This window comes from Phascolarctos cinereus, unplaced genomic scaffold (genome assembly GCF_003287225.1).
Source record: "Phascolarctos cinereus isolate Bilbo 61053 unplaced genomic scaffold, phaCin_HiC Scaffold_2;HRSCAF=192, whole genome shotgun sequence".
Taxonomy (NCBI): Eukaryota; Metazoa; Chordata; class Mammalia; order Diprotodontia; family Phascolarctidae; genus Phascolarctos; species Phascolarctos cinereus.
Window position 1 is genome coordinate 266,347,993 of NW_027555625.1, and position 22,676 is coordinate 266,370,668.

Sequence of the window (22,676 nt, forward strand, 5' to 3'; positions counted from 1 at the left end):
CAGTAGTTCAGGCCAGGGCTGATGAGACCCTACAATAGATTGCAGTTTTGTGAATAGACAGGTGGAGTTGTATGTGTGAGATTTTGTGAATGTTGATTGAATAAAACTAGGCAGCTGGATATTGGGGATGAATAAACATGAAGCTATCAAGATGACTCCTAGAATATGAATGTGGGTGACTGGAAGGATAGTGGTTCCCTTGAATAGAAATAGGTAAATTTCTTTTAGGAAGGTTTAGGAAGGTTTTAGGAGGAGGGTTGGGTTTAGGGGGAAAAGATAGTGAATTTGATTTCAGTGTTGCTTGGGGATATCTAAGTGGAGATGCCTGGTAAGCAGCTAGAGATGCAAGACTGGGACATTTGAGGGTTGGATGTGCAGATTTTCAGAGTCATCTGAATAAAGATAATAGTTGAGCTTATGGGAGCTGATGAACGCATGAAAAAAGAAAATAAAGAGCAAAAAGGGCCCAGGACAGAGGGTATACCCATGCATGCATAGGGAGGAAGATGGATAACTATTCAGCAAAGGAGACTGAGAACTAACAGATGAGTAGGAGGAGAATCAGGAGAAAGTAGTGTCACAAAAACCCAGGGAGGGGAGACTATCAGGAGTTTATAACCTAGTAATAATAATGATCAGCTACTAAATGTCTGAAGCAGAATTTGAACTCAAGTCTTTCTGACTCCATGTCTGGCCAGCCGATGCTCTATCCACTGTGTTACCTACCTAGTGGAAGGTATAAGACTAGTACGTACACCCTCGTCTTGACTTTAAGGGTGAAAAATGGTGTATGATACAAGTCTAGTAATTAAATTGTAATGAAACCTCTAATAGTTGGTTTATTTACATATTTGAGTCTAATTAACATAGAATTATAAAGCCTAGAAGGACAAGATAAAACCAGTGTTATCAAGTGACTTTTAATTATCTCAAAGAAGAATAATAAGATCAGAGTGATGGGTGGATAAGCTGAATTTTTTTAAGGATTTACCTAGAGGAGGGTGAAGGGGGGCTAGTTGTGAGCAAGATAGGGAAATATCTGGTTTCTGAATAAATCTGATAATCTTCTGTTCAGGTGGGATGAAATAGTTCATCTGTAGAGAAAGCAGCAGTTTCGCAAGAACTTTAGGAATCTAGAATAAAAAAACATGAAAGTCATTTGGAATTTGTTTTTGTTTTGTTTATTTTGTCTTTGGTTAGAACCTATGATTATATTGTTGTAAGGAGCTTCCAATGCAGCTCTACACATGGTAGAGACTTGACCTGGCCCTGGAAGGTAGAATGACTGACTTGCACAGGCTTACACAGTGTAGGCTGGGGGCAGTTGGCATGGGGGGTGGCAAGGGGATGGGTGTTACTTGGAGTTGAACAACAACCTCAGTAGGATGTATAGTTTCTTTCAGTCAAGTAACTCCAAACTTCATGTAACAGCAGTGCAATACTTAACAGTTTTTCATCGGTATAAATTATTTCTGAGAAATAGGTGGTCATGTAATTGATCATAAGGAGACCCCATAATGTTAGATGACAGGATCATAGTTTTAGAGTTGTAACAGACCTTAGAGGTCATCATGTTCAATTTGAGTCCTTTATTTTTCAGATGAGGAAACTAGAACTCAAAGCAGTTACATATTTGCCCAATGTCACACAGAGAATAAAAAGCAGGACTGGGATCTGAACTCTGGTTTTCTGATGATCAGTATAGCATTAGAATGTTCATTATGTACCATGTTACCTCTTATTTACCTTTTTATATACTTCCTGAGATGTCTTCTTTCAAAGACTGATTTATAGGATTGTAAATCTATACATTAGTTAAGTCCATCCATCAAGAAGCATTTAAGTGCTTACTATATGCACTGTGCTTTGTGCTAGAAATACAGAAAAGCAAAAAAAGGGTCTTTGCTCTAAAGAAGTTCATATTCTTATGGGGAGAGATGATATGCAAGTAACTTTTGCATAAAATATGTGTATGTAGCATAATTAGAAAGTAATTTCAGAAGGAAGTAGGGAGGGAGGAGACAAGGACAGAAGGAAGACTCCTGCAGGTTTGATCTATCTCTTGAAGGAAGCTAGGAAGTAGAGGTAAGGAGGGAGAGCATTTCAGGTATGGGTGCAACCAGCACAAAGGTAGGAGCTGGAAGATGGGAGTGTTGTGTTTGAGAGACAGTAAGCAGGTAATGTAGCTGGGTTGTAGAAGGCATGGAAGAGGTTAAAGTGTAAAAAGACTGGAGGTTGGAAGGGGCCAGGTTGTGAAGGGGATTGGAAAGCCAAAAAGGGCATTTTATATTTGATCCTTAAAATAATAGGGAGCCCACGGAGTTCGTTGGGTAGGTGAGTGCCATGGTCAGACCTGTGCTTTAGGAAAATCATTTTGGCAGCTGAGCAGAGGATGAATTGGAATGGAGAAAGGCTTGAGGCAGGGAGACCAACCTGAAGGTTTTTACAGTATTCCAGAAAAGTTTGTACTTAGTGTTACAGTGAATTAAAAAGAAAACCCTCCTTGGATGTTTCCTAACTTTTTTTTTTGTCTGGGCAATGGGGTTAAGTGAATTACAGGGTCAGACAGCTAGTAACTGTCAGGTGTCTGAGGCCAGATTTAAACTCAGGTCCTCCTGAATCCAGGGCCGGTGCTCTATCCACTGCCCCGATATTTTCTAACTTTTTTGAGTAAAGTTTTGAGAAAGGAATTTATGTTGTGTCTCAATGCACTGGAAATAATAATGATAATAATATATTCTAGCATTTATATAGTGCTTTAATGTTTGCAGAATGTTTTATAAACATCTCATTTTACCCTCAAAACAATTCCAGGAGGTAGGTGTATTATCCCCATTTTATAGATGAGAAAACTGAGGCAAACCAAGACAAATTCAATTACCCAGGGTCACACAGCTAGTAATTGTCTGAGGCTGGATTTGAACTCAGGTCTTCCAGACTCCAGGTGCAGCACTCACTATGCCACATGGTACTCATGGTAATATTTTACAATGTTCTAAGCCTGAGCTCAGAAAAATTGGAGGAGGTTGGGGGACAGGGCAAAGACCTGCTACCTGTTTTTATATGTCAGAGCTATGAATGTTTTTTACGATTTTAAATATAGTTTTATTTTTGAAAATGTAAAAACCGTTCTTAGCTTAAAGGCCAGATTCATCCCACAGGCCAGGACCCCTGCTGACCTTAATGTTTATTGATAATGATTAACTTTTGCATTCTTTGTATGTAGCATCATTGGATGTTGGAAAATTTTTTAGGGCCCTTTTATTTATGTTCAAGGGACTTCAGAGATAGATCATTTAGTTTAACCTCTTCATGTGACTTATTACAAAAGCATACATTAATTTTGTATTTTCCAGCTCATTGTAGCCCAGTCCTGCAGTTTCTAAATGAGTCACATAACTGCAATTACATGTTGAGTGTTAAACTATTTTCATTTCCTTTTTTCTTTTAATTTGTTTATTTTCTTTTTTTTCCATTTCTTTTTTAAAGAAGATTTATTGTTACCTTTTGCGTATCTATATATTGATCCAGCCTGGCCCCTTCTTACCTTTCTGGTCTCCTTACACTTTGCTTCCTCCATACGCTCTACTTTCCACAGTAACATTGACCTACTTGTTGTTCCTTGCACACCATTCTTCATCTTCAGTCTCTGTGCCTTTGCATTGACAGTCACCTATTCTTGGAATGTCCTTCCTCCTCACCTCCACCAGTTTTCTTGGCTTCATTCAAGTCTCAGCTCATCCCAGCTTCTGAAGGAGGCCTTCCCAAATTTCCCTATCTAATGTCTCTCGTGAGATTTCTTGTTGATGTTGTTGAGTTATTTCAGTCATGTCTAACCCCTTGTGACCCCATTTGGTGTTTTCTTGGCAGACACTGGAGTTGTTTGCCATTTCCTTCTCCAGCTCATTTTAAAGATGAGGAAACTGAGGCAAACAGGGTTAAATGACTTGCCCAGGGTCACACAGCTAATACGTGTCTGAGGTTGGTTTTAAACTCAGGAAGATGAGTATTCCTGACACCAGACCCAGCATTCTATCCACTGTGCAGCCTAGCTATCTGGCTCTGTGAGGTTACCTCCTCATTTATCACTGAAGTCACATTGGAAGTTCACTACCATGCCCCAGGAAGCTCATTATTGGAGTAAGCTCATCATCCTGTGAGATCTCATCAGCCATGGCTCTCCACCCTATCACTACCCTCTACCTCCCTGACTGGAGAATGGGGCCATGACTTCCAAACCTCCATTTAAGAGAGAAAGCACTCAGCTCAGACATATTCATTTCTTACCTGGCTGTACTTCTTTGGGACTTCAACTGACTTCACAGTTTCTCTGAGTTGGATATTTTCTCCCTTTCCAGCTTTTTTTTGTGTGTTGCCTTTTCCTGTTAGAGTTTACACTTCTTGAGGGTAGGGACTGTCTTTTTTTCATATTTGTATCCCTAGTGCTTAACACAGTGCCTGGCACATAGTAGATGCTTGATAAATATTTATCGTTTATAACCTATCATCAGCTCTGTATGTCTTTTATGTACCTAGTTATTTGCATGTTGTCTCCTAGAATATGAGTTTTTTGAGGGCAAAATTGTTTTTATGCTTATTTGTATCCATAGCATAGTCCTTGGTACATAGGAAGGGCTTTATAAATGCTTTTTGATTGATTAATTGAATGGAGCTTTCCTGTGAGGAATCTCAGGGTACCAGTGGAAATTGGCAAGTGTTATGCAGTTAATAGCCTTTGAGAGCTACCCTTTTTAATCCCAGTCATTTCCTCCCCAATAGATCTCTCTCGTAATAAAAACCAGTGATGATTGGTTTTGTTTAACTGTAACTGTCTCTAAATCTTATGCAATATTCCACATCAGTATTCCCTGTCATCTTTCACCCAACCCTTTACTCACCTGTGCCCCATCATATGGAGAAAGATATGTTTTATCATCTTTCTCTCTTAACCAGTATTGGTCATTGCATTTAATCTGAATTCAGCTGCCTTTTAATATTGTTTTCATTTACATTAATGTCATTTTATGTATTGCTTTCTTAATGTTTTTTACTATTTCTTGTAGAACTTACTTAAAATGCAATAGTTCATTATCTTATGCAAATTAATTTTCATACTGATTTTTTAAAAAATAAGTTTTATTGATTTTTTTGTTTTTACATCATTATAGTTTCCCCCAGTATCCTTCTTCCTCCTCTTCCCAGAGACCCATCCCATAAAACGAGTAGTATTTTTTAAAAGGAAAAAATAGGTACAACCAATCAATATAGTGTAAAAAAGTCCAAAAACATGTTCAGTGTGCAACACCTTTGGACATTCTACCTCCTCAAAGTTGTGGGTTTGTCCTCATTCTTCTTTTGACTCACGCTTGTTCTTTGTAATTTTGCAACGTTCACTTTTGATGTTTTGGTTTGTGATTGTTCTTTTTATTTACAATGGAAAGATCCAAATTCTATGACTAAGAAATATATTTGAGCCTTTGGGGAAAAGAGAACTAAATGATTTATGCTTAAAAGAAATGCATTAAAATTATACCCTAAATAATAGCTGAAAATACCAGTCAACATTAGAAACTATTACTAAGAATCATGGCAGTTTGAATCTAAATTATAATTTCTAAGTGTAGCAAAAGGATGTTTGTTGTTTTAAAAAAGTATGCCATTTCTTTTATTTTCTTAAGGGTCTGGATAGGGTTTGGAAGGTCTGTTATAGAAGGAAGCTTTTCTTTGATCTTTAAAAATTTATTATTTATTTTAATATTCTTTTCTTTTTAAATTTTGAGTTCCAAATTCTCTCTGTCCTTCTTACCCCTTCCTTACCTATTGAGAAGGCAAGCAATGTGATATTAATTATATACTTGAAATCATATGAAATATTTCCATATTAGCTATATTTGAAAAAAAGACAAGAAAAAGTAAGAATTATATTTCAGTTTGCACTTAGAGTTAGTTCATCAGTTGTCTCTCTGGAGGTAGACAGCATTTTTCATCATGAGTCCTTTGGAATTGTTTTGGATCGTTGTACTGATCAGAGTAGCCAAGTCTTTACACAGTTGATCATCATTACAACATCGCTGGTATTGTGTACAATGATCTCCTGGTTCTTCTCATTTACTTTGCATCAGTTTATATAGGTCTTGCCATGTTTTTCTGAAACCACTCCTTTTGTCTTTTTTTTTTTTTTGGTGAGGCAATTGGGGTTAAGTGACTTGCCCAGAGTCATAGGCTAGTAAGTGTTATGTGTCTGAGGCCAAATTTGAACCGAGGTCCTCCTGACTCCAGGGCCACTGCTCTATCCACTGTGCCACCTAGCCGCCCCCCTTTGTTTTTTCTTATAGCACAATAGTACTCCTTCACGATCATATGCCACAACTTGTTTAGCTACTCTCTGGTTGATGAGCATCCCCTTCATTTCTAATTCTTTGCTACCACAGAAAGAGCTACTATAAGTATTTTTTATATATAGAGGTCCTTTTCATTTTCTTCTTTCTTTACTCTCTTTGGAATACAGAACTAGTAGTAGTATTGTTGGGTCAAAGGTTATACATAGTTTTATAGCCCTTTGGACCTAGTTCCAAATTATTCTCCAGAATGGTTTGACCACTTCATTACTCTATCAACAATTCATTAGTTTGCCTATTTTCCCCTCTTCCCCTCCAGCATTTGTTGTTTCTAATAGGTATGAAGTGGTACCACTGAGCTGTTTTAATTTGCATTTCTCTAATCAGCAGTGATTTAGAGTATTTTTATGTGACTATAAATAGCTTTGATTTCTTGTTTTGAAAATTGCTCATATCCTTTGACCATTCATCAGTGGGGGAATAGCTCTTATTTTTATAAATTTAATTCAGTTCAATACTCATATATTTGAAAAATAAGGTCTTTAGAGAAAATTTTATAAAAAATTTTAATATTACTTCATTGTCTGTGGTGCCTTTTAGCAAAATGTAATTTTCCTGATTATCTTTTTTAATTAGGTCAAGTTTTGCTCTTGCTTTGTCTGTAATCGTGCCTTTCTTCCTTCAGCTGAAACATTTAGATTCTGCTTCAGCCCTTTATTTAACTCTGTATGTGTTTTTCTCTTTTTAATGTCTTTTATAAACAATATATTGTTGGATTTTGGTTTTGTTTTTAGTTCTTTGTACTATAAAAGAAGCTGCTGTCAATATTTTGGTATATATTGGACCTTTCTTTCTTTGACTTCTTTGGGGCATATGCTTAGCAATAGGATTTATGGGTCAAAGAGTATGGATATTTTAGTAATTTTCTTAGCCTAATTCCAAATTGCTTTCCAGAATGGTTGGACTAGTTCACAACTCTGCCCAAACCATATTAATGTGTCCACGACCTCTCATATATGGACTATTTCCATCTTTTGTTATCTTTGCCATTTTTCTAAGTGTGAGGTGAACCTTCATATGTTTTCATTTTGATTTTTCTTTGAGCTATCTTTCATATAGTTACATATAGTTAGTCATCATTTTGTTTTTGTTGTTTTTTTAATTAATTTATTTTGAGTTTTCAACAATCACTTCTATAAGCTTTTGAATTTTAAATTTTCTCCTCCTCCCTCCTTGCCTCCCTCTACAATACAGCATACAATCTGATATAGGTTCTATATATACATTCCTATTAAACATATTTTCATATTAATCATATTGTAAAAGAAGAATTAGAACCAATAGGAGGAACCACAAGAAAGAAGAAACAAAACAAAACAGAAGGAAAAAAAAAGAGCAAATAATATTTTCTCTGGATGTGGATAGCATTTTCCATCATGAGACTTTTGGAGATGTCTTAGATCATTGCATTGCTGAGAAGAGCTAAGTCTATCAATTTAGTCTTTTAACAACATGGCTGTTACTATGTACAACATTCTCCTGGTTCTGCTCACTTCATTCAGCATCAGTCCATGCAAGTCTTTCCAGGTTTTTCTGAAGTCCATTTGCTCATCATTTCTTATAGCACAATAGTATTCCATTACATTCATATACCACAACTTGTTCAGCCATTCCCCAATTGATGGGCATTCCCTCAATTTCCAATTCTTTGCCACCACAGAAAGAGTTACTGTAAATATTTTTGTACATGTGGGTCCTTTTCCCATTTGTGTGATCTCTTTGGGATATAGCCCTAGAAGTGCTATTGCTGGATCAAAGGGTATGCACATTTTTATAGCCCTTTGGGCCGTAGTTCCAAATTGCTCTCAAATGGTTGTCATTATTTTGAGTATTGTTTAGATATATCTTTTGACTGCTTATCCATTTGGGCGTTACTTTTAATTTTAGATATCTGTGTTGGTTGTCTATGTACCTTGGATATTATTCCTTATTAGAGATATAATGCAAAGATTTTGTGGTCACCGTTGCCACCAAGACTTTTTAACTCTTCCCTTTTGCTCCATACTTGATCCAGTTCTCTTAACTTTTTTTTATGATTTGACTTAATTTGGGATCTAGGCTGAGTATCAGTATATTTCAATTTAATGAATATTTATCAAGTTCTGTCTACGTATAGGCCATTATGAGATATACTAAGGATAGCATAAAGAGTTCCTCCTTTCAAGGAGCTTAAAATAATTTCTTTCCTTTAATTCCCAATTGTTTTTGACATTTAAAGAAATTTAAATCTTTTGAAAGGATTTAATTTTTCTAGTTTCACAGCAAATTTTGCATTTTGCATCCCGGTTAATATTAAAATTTTTGTCATTAATCTGGAAAAATGTTAGAATAATTTCTTATCTGTTAAGCTTTGTTTAATGTGGCTTGAATGTAGAAAGGCAGGTGACCTTAAAAGTAATCAGATCCTCAAAGCAAAAAATAAATGCTAAAGGCTCAAGGTCAAAGATGAAGCAGGAAATATAGATACCTAAAATTTTAAGGTGAAATGGTAATAATTTTCCTAAAGCACCACAAGATTTCATTAATCTAGTTTGGTTTTTTTTTAGAAAAAGATTAATTTACTTATCACTGATATTAGTACAGATATTATCTTAATAGAAAGGACAAAAGCCAATGAGGTAAGGATTTTATATTTGCTTCCTCTATGGACCAGTTAATTTCACATAGAAAGAAACCATGAATAATATCCCTAATCTCTATTCACTACTTGAAAAATATGTACTTTCAGTCACAAGGCAGACTAGGAAAGAAAGTATATGTAGCTCAATGCAAATTCTTTACTGCTGCTTGAAAACCAACTCAAAGTATATGTCTTACTGACTAAAAGGTCAGTAGCATTATTCAAAAAATCATTTTTTATGTCATTTTCTAAAATACTATCAACATTTTGCACTTGTAGCCTTCTGCTTCTCTATTTTTATTATTATTATATTTTTTTTGGCAAGGCAATTGGGGTTAAGTGACTTGCCTAGGGTCACATTGCTAGTAAATATCAAGTGTCTGAGGCCATATTTGAACTCAGGTTCTCCTGACTCCAAGTCTGGTGCTCTATCTACTACACCACCTAGCTGCCCTCTCTGCTTCTCTATTAAAATAGAGAGGGTGGTGCTTCCAGGAGGCTCTTACTTAGAATGAAATTACTGTTTGGCCTCATTTTACTATTCATTTCCTTTGTAGTTATGTTTATTTTTCTGGTTTTGCTCCTTCAGTTCATCCAAGCCTTCTCCTGTTCCTCTGAATTGTAGAAGAATTTTCTTCATTGACAAATATTGGGTTCTGCTTCACAGTGATACAAATAGTTGCCATCAAAGTGTTAAAACAGGATGCTTGTGTTTATAGATATGCTGTGCTAAGAACATGAGCAGCAGGACACTACAGAACCTCCTCAGTATGATTCATGGCCACTCAAAAATAAATTAATCTTACAATCCAAACTGGAAAATCCAAGTGGATGAAGAATACATACTACCCAAGTAATGACATATGGCCCACTCGGTTAGTCCAGCATACAAAATCTTGGACAAGCAAGCCTAAAACTTATAATGAACTGAGTCTAGAATTGAATAGAAGACTGGATTAGATTGCATGTGGATTAGTGCTTTGCATTTTCAGTGATTTCAGGCTGTTTCATTCCACCAAAGCACATCTTTAAGGGATGTTATATGGAATAGAATCTTGAAACACCACAATATCTGAAAAATCAAAACTTCAGATAAACCAAAATATACACAGGCTGTCACATGTTGCCAACAATGATTAGACATACATAACTTGAAAAGGCAGTGGATTGGGTGTGTGTGTGATATTTTTTAATACTTTTTAAAAATTACATCTAAAAACAATTTTTAATATTAGGTATTTTGTTTTGTTTAATTTTGAATTCCAAATTGTCTCCCTCTCTCCTGCTCGTTACCCCTTATTGAGAAAGCAAGCAATTTGATATAGGTTGCACATGTGCGGTTATGCAAAACATATTTCTGCATTAGTCATGTTCTGAAAGAAAACAGATTAAAAAAAAAAACAAGAAAAATGAAGTTCAAAAAGTATTCTTCAATCTGCATTCAGATTCCATCAGTTCTTTGTCTGGAGGTGGATAGATCATAAGTCCTTTGATCTTACCTTAGCTATCTCCAGCAATATAATGATCTAAGTCATTCACAGTTGATCATTGTACAGTATTGCTGTTACTGTTTATACTCTGGCACTGTTCTCCTTATTCTACTCTACTTCACTCTGTGCAAGTCTTTCCAGGTTTTTCTGAAGGCATCTATCTGGCCCATCATTTCTTATAGCACAGTAGTATTCCATCGCAATCACGCACCACAACTTGTTTAGCCATTCCTCAAATGATGGGCTACTTTCAATTTCCAATTCTTTGCCACTACAAAAAGAGTGGCTATAAATATTTTTGTAGATATAGGTTCTTTTGTTCTTTTTTAAATCTCTTTGGGATACAGACCTAGTGGTGGTATTGCTGAGTCAAAAGGTATTTACAGCTCTTTGGGCGTGGTTCCAAATTGCTCTCCAGAATGTCTAGATCAGTTCAGGACTCCACCAACAGTGTTTTAGTGTCCCAGTTTTCCCAAATCCCCTCCAACATTTCTCATTTCTCAAATTGCATCATCATCAAAGAAACTAAGCGGTGTTCAAAACTGAGTAACCCTGGACTGACGTTTGCAATTTTTGACCAAAAGAATCACTACTACTGTAAACCTTGTATTTTACTATGGGATAATATTTTGATATAGAGATTAGAGGTTTCAAAGAAGCACAGATTCCTTTGTGAAAGAAGGAAAGTATAGAGAAAAGGGAGGAAATAAGCATAATATATATCAGGCACTGTGCTACGTGACTCCAGTGAGTCCTGTCTTCTCATTATGTGGCCAAAGTATTTTAGTTTCAGCTTCAGTATTTGACTTTCCAATGAACAGCCAGAATTAATTTCTTTATATATTGACTGATTTGATCTCGTCACTGTCCAAAGGACTCTCAAAAGTCTTCTCCAGCACCATAATTTGCAAGCATTAGTTCTGTGGCCCTCAGCTTTCCTTATAGTCCAACTGTCACAGCCATACATGCTACTGGAAAAACCATAGCTTTGACTATGTGGACCTTTGTTGTCAAGGTGATGTCTCTGCTTTTTAGTGTGCGGTCTGGAATTGTAATAGCTTTCTTTCCAAGGAGCAAGTATCTTTTAATTTCATTGCTGCAGTCATTGTCTACAGTGACCTTTGAGCCCAAAAGTATAAAATCTGATATTGCTTCCATTTCTTTACTTTTTATTTGCCGGGAAGTAATGGGACCAGTTGCCAATAGCTTAGTTTTTTTTGATGTTAAGCTGCAAACCAGCCTTTACGCTTTCCTCTTTCAAGAGGCTTAATTCAGCTCTTCATTTTCTGCCATCAAATTAGTATCATCTGCATATTTGAAAGTATTGAAATTTCTTCTGGCAACCTTAATTTTACTTTTGATTAATTCAGCCTGGCGTGTTGTATGATGTAGTTTGCATATAAGTTAAAAATAAATAAGATGACATTATACAGTCTTGTTGTACTCCTTTTCCAATCTTAAACCAATCAATTGTTCCATGTTCAGTTATAACTGTTGCTTTTTTGGCCTGCACATAGATTTCCTCAGGAGGCAAGTAATATGATCTGGTACTCCAGTCTCTTTGAGAACTTGCCATATTTTGTTTATAGTGAAGCAAAAGTAGATGTTTTTGTGGAACTCCTTTATTTTTGCCTTAATCCCGAAAATGTTGGCAATTGATCTCTTCAAAGACCAGCCTGCCCACATAAATCATCAACATTTCTTATATATCACCAACAAAGCCCTGCAAGAAGAGATAGTACAAATTTAAAATAACCAAAGACAATTAAAAATAAAAAAGACTTAAGAGTATGCCTACCAAGACAAACCCAGGAACTACGTGAACATAATTATAAAATGCTTTTATACAGATAAAGTAAAATTTAAATAATTGGAGAAATATTAATTGCTCATGGATGGGCAGAGCCAATATAATAAAAATGACAATTCTACTTAATGTAATTTATTTATTCAATGCCATCCCAATTAAATTACCAAAAAATTTATTTTGTTGAGCTAGAAAAATAATAACAGAATTCATTGGAAGAACAAAAAATCAAGAATATCAAAGGAATTAATGAAAGAAAATATAAATGAAGAGTTTTATTAGTACCAGATCTTAAACTATAAGGCAGTTAATTATTAAAACTATCTGGTACTGGCTAAGAAATAGAAATGTAGATCAGTGGAACAGAGTTGACATACAATACACAGTAGTAAATGATTATAGTAATATTGTGTTTGACAAATATAAAGATTTAAGCTTTTGGGATAAGAGTTCACTATTTGGTAAAAACTGTTGGGAAAACAGGAAAGCAGTCTGGCAGAAATTGGGTATAGAACCAGTATTTTATACTACATTTACCAAGATAAGGTGAAAGTAGATACAAGACCTAGATATAAAAGGAGATATCATAAGTAAATTAGAAGAACGTGGAACACATTATCTACCAGACTTATGAACAGGAGAAGAATTTTTGACTTAACGAGATAACATTGTAAGATATAAAATGGATAATTTTGATTACGTTAAGTTAAAAAGGTTTTGTACAAATAAAACCGATGTAGCCAAGGTTAGAAGGAAAGCAGAAAATTCGGGGAAATTTTTTTAGACAGTTTTTCAGCTAAAGGTCTCATCTCAAATATAGACAACCATTGTCAAATTTATAAAAATATGGATCATTCCCCAAATGTTAAATGGTCAAAGGATTTGGATAGGCAGTTTTTCATTAAAGAAATCAATGTTATATATCTAAAGTCATGTGGGAAAAAATGCTCTAAATCATTATTGATTAGAGAAATGTAATTGAGATGTCATTCCATACCTACCAGATTGGCTAAAATGATAGAAGGGGAAATTGACTAATGTTGGAGGGAGTATAGAAAAAATGGGACACTAAAACATTATTGGTGGGACTGTGAATTAATCCAACCATTTTGGAGAGTAATCTGGATTTTTGCCCAAAGAGTTATAAAACTGTATAACCTTTGACCCAGCAGTACCACTATTAGGTCTGTTTCCCAAGGTGATCAGGGAAAAAGGAAAAGAACCTATATATTCTAGAATATTTATAGCAACTCTTTGTGGTGGCAAAGAATTGGAAATTGAGGGGATGCTGATCTATTAGATAATGGCTAAAATAATTTGTGGTATATGATTGTGATGTGCTATAACAAATAATGAGCTGGTTGATTTTAGAAAAATATGGAAAGAAATAATAAACCAAGAAAACATTGTATATAGTAACAGCAATATTATTCAAAGAATAACTGAATGACTAAGTTTTTCTGAATATTATAAATATTCAAATCAACTACAAGTGACCTATGAAGGAAAATGCTGTTCACATCTAGAGAAAGAACTGATAAAAAGAAGTGTGCATAGTGTGTGTGTGTGTGTGTGTGTGTGTGTGTCTATGTGTGTGTCTGTGTCTGTCTGTGTCAAATGGTGGCCTTCTCTAGTATGAGGTGGGGAGGGAGGAAGGGAGACAGTTTGGAACTTAAAATGTAACCAAAAAAATAATTAAACAATTATTAAAAAACTAAAAAAGCAAGACAGTAGGAAAAAAAAGAAAAGAAAAACCCAGCTTGCTCTTCTGGTAATTCTCAGTTAACATATTGCTGAAGCCTAGTTTGCAGAATCTTAAGTATAACCTTGCTGGCATGTGGAATGAATACAATTATTTGGTATTGTTTCCTTCCATATATAGTTTTTTGGCTAGGCAATGGGGTTAAGTGACTTGTCCAGGGTCACACAGCTAGTAAGTGCCAAGTGTCTGAAGTCGGATTTGAACTTAGGTCCTCCTGACTGCAAGGCCAGTGCTCTATCTACTGTGCCACTGAGCTGCCCCTCATATATACTCTCCTTTTTAAAAAATTTTATTTATTTTGATTTATCAATAATCATTTCCATATGCTTTTGAGTTTAAAACTTTTCTCCCCCTTCTTCCCCACCACCCTCCACAAGACGACGCACAATCTGATATAGGCTATACATTTACATTCCTATTAAACGTATTTTCACATTAGTGGTGTTGTAAGTAAAAATTAAAACCAATAGGAGGAACCATCAGAAAGAGGAAATAAAACTCAACAGAAGAGAAAAAAAATAGCAATTTAACTTTCATAGTTCTTTCTTTGGATGTGGATAGCATTTTCCATCACGAGGCCTCTGGAGATGTCTTAGATCCTTGTATTGCTGGGAAGGGTTAAGTTTATCAATATTAAGTCATCGCACAGCGTGGCTGTTATTGTACACAACATTGTCTTGGTTCTCCTCATTTCACTCAGCATCAGATCATCCAAGTCTTTCCAGGTTTTTCTGAAGTCAGCCTGTTCATCATTGCTTATAGCACAATAGTATTCCATTACATTCATATACCACAACTTGTTCAGCCATTCCCCAATTGATGGGCATCCTCTCAATTTCCAATTCTTTGCCACCACAAAAAGAGCTGCTACCTCATATACTCTTGATCTAATTTCCCCCAACAGGTTGCCATTACAATCATCTCTTCCCTTCTCTAATCTTCAGTCTTTCTCTGTCCTTTCCTTGTGCCTACATAACATACTCTGGTTTTCCCCATTTAAAAAAAAAAAGCCCACTTGACATCACTCAGGCTACCTCTCTTATATGTCTTTCTCTTCCCTTTTATAGCCAGACTTCTAGAAAAAGCCATCATTCTTATTGCCACCACTTCACCTCTCAGTCACTTCTCAATTCCTTACTATCTGGCTTCCAGATGAATCACTCAACTGAAACTGTCCACTCCAAAGTTACCAGTGATCTCTCAATTTTTAAATCTGATGGTGTCTTTTCATTCCTCATCATTTTTGTTTTCAGGATTTCCTCGACAGTGGTCCATCTTTGTCTTCCTACCTGTCTTGGCTGCTCCTGCTTAGTTTCCTTTGCTGCATCAGCATTCATATTGTGTCCCATTATCTATTGGTATACTCTGATTTTGTTTTTGGTTGGGTAATGGAGGTTAAGTGACTTGCCCAGGGTCACACAGCTAGTAAGTGTTATGTGTCTGAGGCTGGATTTGAACTCAGGCTCTCCTGAATCCAGGGCCAGTGCTCTATCCACTGTGCCATCTAGCTGCCCCCCTATAGGTATACTCTGAAGCTCTATTCTAAACCATCTTCTCACTTTTCTCTTCTCCTTTTCAACTTCCATGAATTTAATGAACTTATCTATGCTGATGACTTTCAGATCTATAGATACAGCCCTGTTCTCTCTCTTGATCTTCAGTCCCACATCACCAACTTCCCTTTGGACCTTTCAAAGTTAGTGCACTGTAGGCATCTCAACTTTAAATATTTCTAAAACAACTCATTATTTCCCCCTACTCCCAAATGCACTCTTCTTCCAAACCTTGCTATTTCTATCAATGACAAGTTTGTCTTGACATCCACATTCACAAGTTTCATTGACTTCTCGCCTGTGTTCACCACACATCCATTCAGTTGCCAATTTTATCACACACACCCCTCTCTGCTGACTTAGACTACTTCTTGTGCACACTATTGCACTAACTTTCTCTTATCTGATCTCTCTTTCTCCCTCTCAGTCTCTTATATATAGATTTATATGTCTCATATATATATATAATAAACAAATATATGTATGTATACATACACACATGCACATACATATATTGTTTTCTTTGCCTTAAATCTCTCCCCTTTCCCATTTACACAACTTTTAAAATGAGATTCCTAAAGCAAAGGTCTGGCTGGTCATGTGGTTGCTTTTCAGTAAACAACAGTGGTTTAATGCTGGGATCAAATACAGACTCCTTTTTTTGGCATTTAAGGCCCTTCATAACCTGGTTCCAGCCTCCCTTTCCCATTACGTGCATTCACACATTTCACATCTTACCTATGACCAAGTCTTGTCTGTTTCTTCCACAATACCTCTTGCATCCCTACCCCTGTCTTCACTCAACTTCTAGACTAGTTCAGGCCCAAATTATTTCTTATTTGAACTCTTGCAATACCCTCCTATTTGATCTTGCTGCTTCCAGCCCCTCCCTCTTCCACTCTGTCCTGCATATTTGTGCCTAGGGTAAAATACAAAGGTTCTATCTGCCATTTAAAACCCTTTTGATGTGCCTCCCACTTACTTTTCCAGTTATATTTCCTCTATTCTTATAAACATATAACCTTTATTGTAACCAAACTCACTTGCTAGCTATTTCCTTTTACTCATGTGGTCCTTCATGTCCGAAATGCCCTTTCTTGTCATCGCCACTTCTCAGTTTCCTTCAAAGAACAACTCAGATGTCAGGTCTTATACAAGGCCTTTCTTTAACCCTTTTCTCCACCCCTCCCCTCCTTTTTAGTATCCTCCCTCTTGAGATTACTTTGTATTTAATTTTGTATTTACTTATCTGTACATTTTGTGCTCTACCCTCAGTAAAATTTAGGCTACTTGAGGGTAGGACTTTCTTGGTTTTGTCTCTCTATCTCCAAAACCAGCTATGGTGCCTTAAACATAGTAGTCATTTACTAAAGGATTGTTAAATTGAATCCTGACTTTGTTGACCTTTTCCCCTGCCCTCTTTTGCCCTTTTGAAATAAAGATGCTTGTCCTCTAAGCTTGGTCTTCATAACATTATCTTTTTTTGCCTACTCTGTCTTGCTCTCTGTGTTTTTCTGTGTTGGTTTCTTTTTCTTATTGTTAGGCTGGAACATGATTTGTAGGGGAGGGAAATACCATCAGAAATTAGTGTGGGATGTATGAGGCATAACTCTAATTTTTTTTTTTAAAGAATTCAGAGCATTTGGGGGAGGAAAGCAGACTGAACCTTTGATTGTGCTCATTAAGCAGACTGGGGAAAATGTACAGACACATTCCGGCAGCATTCATTGTGAACCCAGGAAATAAACAAATAACTTACACTTCCATGTTGAAGATGTTTCACAGATGTTATCATAACTTGCAGCCAAGAATTACATCTTGCTTCTTAAAGTTCCTGCAGAGTACTTTGACTAGGACTCTTGGAAAAACAATTAATTCTTGTATTTATGCAAAATTGAGTAGAAAATGTTTTTGCTTTTCCTGACTAGTTTTTCCATGCTTCATTACAATTGAGACAACTTCTAAAGAGGCATCTGTCTACCTTTAAGTGTGAAATACTGACTAAAATTTTTCAGAATAACAAGCTTTTGACAGTGACATTATTAAGAATAATTTTTCCCAATGATACATTTTTTCCTTAAATCATTTGTTGTAGTTAGCATGTTTAATATAATTTATGGTAATTTAAAGGAGCCATAGAGGGAACTGAAAAAGCTATAAACATCTATAGCACATTGGTTGTCATTGTGAATCCTTCATATCGTTGTGGGGTCTGCTGACATGTCCTCACCAAATGCTCTTTGTTCAAAACTGGCACAATCAAAATGCCAGAGCTTTTTCTCACAGTATATTTAGTGCCATTGGCTCACTTTTCATTTTACCAACTGATACAAAATTGCATTGCATTTTGCTAAGCCTCACATGCTTTTTCTAAGACTTTCAATTTGCCACTTTCTCTACCCTTCTTGTTTGTTGCATATCTAATACCAACCTCCTTACTGCCCTTTCTGTATTCTATCATCATTCAAAGACAGGACTGCTGTGCAAATTTCAACTTTCTGTATGTTTTTCCTTTTCTGTATGTCTTGTCTTCTTCTAAAACTCAACTCAGGTATGTTTTTCTGTCTTGTTTATGCTTATAAATGTCAAGGTGTATATTTACATTAGTGACGTGTTTGAAATGCAATTTGTTGAAAAAATTAAATACATATCGATAGTATAACATTTCATCTGAATTCCCATTGTCATAACAAAAGCAAATTTTATAGGCAGAACAAGTAAATATAATATATGTGTGTCTTTTAGGCAAGATGAGCATTTAGAGCAATTCTCTGCTGTCAACATTATTGCTTCCTTCTATGCTTTCTTTTTCATAAAATTCTCTGTAATGACTTGTCTATTCAACAAGTGTACTGTTAACACTTTTTACTCTTTATTTGCCAAGTTGTATCATGGGTTCCTGCTTACCTAAGCTAGTTTTACCTATGGAATGGTCCATTTACACAACTCCTGTGGAAAGATCACAAGTGAGTATTAGGCTTTTCTGAAATTTGATATATTTACATTCTCAAGATAAAGGTGATGTGTTTGTGATTCTCATGAGACTGAATCATATAACTTTTCTTTGCTTATATGATCTGCTCTATCTTCATATATCATTACACTTTGCCTTTTGTCTTTGGAAGTTTGTTCATATATTGGTATTCAATAAGTATTTGTTAAATTGAATTCCTCCAAAGCAAATATGAATGATCTCTTTTTTAAAAAAAAGAATGTTTAATAGGAATGTATATGTATAGCCTATATCAGATTGCATACCATCTTGGGGAGGGAAGCAGAGAGGAAGGGGGAGAAAAATTTAAAACTGAAAAGCTTATGGAAGTGATTGTTGATAAATTAAAATAAATTAAGTTTAAAAAATGAGCCAAGGCTTTTTTAAAATAGGCATTCCTGCTATTACTACAGTGCACGACATGAGTTCATAATTTATCTATATATATTAAATATAGGCTTTCAGTTCTGCTGAAATCTTGGAAAATTTTTGGTGGGTCCTATGGTAGGGTTTTGTTGTGGAGATGGGGTGGACAAAACTGTTGTAAAGACAGAAAAGCATTGATGAAATGGTTTATTTAAAAAAAAATAACTTCAGGTACCCAACTATTGCCAGATGTTGTTTGTTAGGTTCCAAGTTCTACTATAATGTTCAATATTTAAAAGCTTATTATAAATCCTTATAATGTTAGCTTACTATATTTTTTAATTCTGGTGACTTCAAAGTATAGGAGAGACATTTTATAATGCTTGAGACTTCTCTCATCGTCATAGTGCAAAGAATATTGTGCTATATTTGGAACCAGAGGACTTTGGTTCTAGTTTTAATTGCATCATTACTACTTATATAACCCTGGTCAAGTCATTTAACCTCATTGAGCCTAGTTTCCTTACCTACAGAATGACAAGATTGACCTAGATGGCCTCTTAGATCCCTTCTCACTCTTATGTTGAGTTATGAGTCTATGTTTGAGGCTATGTTTCTTTTCCATTCTGAATTCATAGATTCTGTTTGAAAAAGCTAGCCATTCATTAACTTTCCATTTCCTGGTATTAGTGATAGTAGTAATTTAATGTGTTGAAGAATATTAGCCAGAGTACCTTAGTGGTAATGATAGTACCATGTAGCAAAGGGTAGAATTAACACATTCCCCCTCTGCCCTACCAATGACTTAGGAAAAAAACATCAGTTTACCTCCCAAAGCAGAATTGTAACTAAGCGTAGCAGTTCTGATATTTAGGACAAGTACAGCCGAATGTGTCCTGGGGCAAGCAGCATAAAAGGTGTTCTCAAATAAATTTTAAATAAATTTAGTATTGGGATAGAGGAAGTCCCATGGGAAGAAAGAGCTCTCTGGAATTAGAGGCCACTTCTAGGAAGAGGAAAAGATAGGACCAGCCAGGCAGGAATTATCCTGGGGCATGGTTTGGTATTTTTCTGTTTTAACTACTATTCTTACTAATTAGATGAAGCTCAATTACTTCTCTCTAATAAAATACAATTTTTTTCTGAGCCTCTCTGAATTTCACTACCCTGGGGTAAATCCCTCAATCATCTCTCCTCTTTAAGGATTTGTTACTAAGTGAATGTGATACAGGAGAGAAACCACCGCAGTAAAACTCATACTTTCCTTTTCTTAACAGAATGGTAAAGTTTGCAAGTTAAAAAAAAAACAACTTATTTTTACTGATGTCTTTTGTTATTTTATTGATGTCTTTTGTTTTGACATTACTTTCATTTCTGAATATTTTCCTCCTCCATTCCTTTCTAGTCACTTATGCCAGGGTAGTGACAGTGTCAGAAGAGAAAAGGAGACAGATGTTGTAAAGGTAGAAACAACAAGACTTGGAACTGATTGGATATTGCGGTGGTGGGGAGGTGAAAGAGTGAGAAATCAAGGGTGGCACCTATGTTGTAAACTTGTGTGACCAAGGTGGTGGTTCTCAACAGTAATTGTGAAGTTAGGAAGAGGAGAGAGTTTGTAGGGTACATATTGAGTTTAAAATGTCTGTGGGATATTCAAATCAAGATGTTTAATAGACAGTTGGAGAGGTAAGAGATTTTAGGGCTGTCTGGATAAGTAGATATGAAAATCATCAGCATAGAGATGTTAATGGAATCCATGGGAAATGATGAAATCAAGTAAAATAATAGAAAAGAAGAGGGCCCAGGACAGAGCATTGGGGTTCACTCATAGTAGTTGGATATCACCTGGACGAAGATCCAGCAGTAGAGAATGAGAAGAACCACTTAGACAAGGAAAGATAACCAGGAAAGAGCAGTGGCAAGAAAACCTAGGGAGAAGAGAAGATCAAGGAGAAAAAAGTAACTAACAATGTGAAAAGCTACAAAGAAGTCAAGAAGGATGAAGACTGAGAAAAAGACATTAGATTTGGTAATTAATCGATTATTGGTCACTTTGGAGATAGCTGTTTTCAGTTGAAGGATGAAGTCAGAAGTAGAGAGTTAAGAAAAGAGAGGAAAGGAAATGGAGGCACCAATTGTAGATTGCCTTCTCAAGGAGGTTAGCCACAAAAGGGAGGAGAGATGTAGGATGATAGCTAGTGGTGATGGATGGATGAAATGAGAGGTTTTTTGAGGATAGGGGAGACATAGGTGTGTGTTCTTTGGTGAACTTTTCCTTGGTCTGGCCTTTAAGAACAGTGCCAAAAGAAAAACAGGATTTTCAGGAAGATCTAGAAAGAAAATCAGATTGCAACTTAGAAATTATCTTTTGCATTGACTTAGCACCAACTATGTGCCAGATACTTTGCTAAGCACTTTTTACAAATACTATCTCATGTTGTCTTCACAGCATCCCTTTAAGGTGGACAGTAAAATTATATTCATTTGTCAGTTGAGGAAACTAAGGCAAACAGAGGTTAAGTGACTTGCCTAGAGTCACGCAGCTTGTAATTTTGTTTTAAGACTGGATTTGAACTCAGGTCTTCTTGACTCTAGGCCCAGTGCTATATCCACTGCACAATCTAGCCTGCCAGTAACTCCTTTTGGAATCTGCTTGTCTATTTTACAGCTGTCATTTTAACATTTAACATCTATAATTTATTACACCATGGAAATATAGAGACAAAAACAAAACAGTCCTTACCACAAGCAACTTAATTCTATTGGGTCATTGTTTCACATCTGTTTATGAATTTACTATTATTTTTCTTGAAGTAGGACTTTTTCTGGGTAAGTACATTTCTGAAGAAATGTTTGTCATCAATCAAGCATTTTTAAAGTGCTTTCTATGTGCCAGGCAAGACAAAATATGTATAAAGATATAAAAAAAAAAAGAAAAAAAATGGAACAGTCTCTGCCATCAAGGAGCTTACATTCTTCCAGGGGAAATCACATATATAAGTCTAAAGAAATGCCAAATGCATGCATATTAAGTACAAAATAATTTTGACATGGGGATGCACTAGCAGCTGAGGGATCAGTAAAGTTGTCACATAGGAATTGATACTTTTGATAAACTATGAAGGAAAGTAGGAAATAGGCAGTAAGCTTTGGGCATAGTTCCAAATTGTTCTCCAGAATAGTTGGACCAGTTAACATTTCCACCAGCAGTGTATTAGTTTACCTATTTTTCCACATCTCTTCCAGCATTTGCCATTTTCCTTTTCTTTCAAGTTAGCCAATCTCTGAATATGAGGTGGTACCTCAAAGTTATTTCAAATTGAATTTCTCTAATCAATGGTGATTTAGAGTATTTTTAATATAACAATTGATAGCATTGATGTCTTCTTCTGAAAACTGCCTCTTTATATCCTTTGATTATCTGTGTCTATCCACTGGAGAATCGCTTTTATTTTTTTTATAAATTTGGCTCAGTTCCCTATATAGTTGAAAAGTGAGGCCTTTATCACAGAAACTTGCCATAAATTCCTCCCCACCCTGTTTCCTGCTTTTCCTTCCTATTTTGGCTGTATTGATTTTGTTTGTGCAAAAGCTTTTTAATTTCATGTAATCAAAATTGTCCATTTTACCTCCCATGATCTTATCTCTTGTTTGGTCATGACCTTTTCCTTTACCAATAGATTTGACA

The 22,676-nt window shown here is 35.7% G+C and overlaps 1 protein-coding gene across 13 annotated transcripts in view; it reads left to right on the plus strand.

Annotated features, from left to right (window-relative positions):
* The window catches only part of FNBP1 (formin binding protein 1), a 173,767-nt gene that overhangs the window by 45,452 nt on the left and 105,639 nt on the right, over positions 1-22,676 (plus strand). For 12 of the 13 annotated variants that reach the window (XM_078149997.1, XM_078149998.1, XM_078150003.1 and 9 more), the window contains one exon: positions 18,515-18,596. The exons of the other annotated variant lie outside the window; for it this stretch is intronic. In XM_078149997.1, coding sequence (XP_078006123.1) covers positions 18,522-18,596 — 75 coding nt within the window. In that variant the 5' untranslated portion in view covers positions 18,515-18,521. Of the gene's footprint in view, positions 1-18,514; positions 18,597-22,676 lie in introns of those variants that run through there. 13 annotated transcript variants of the gene reach the window in all.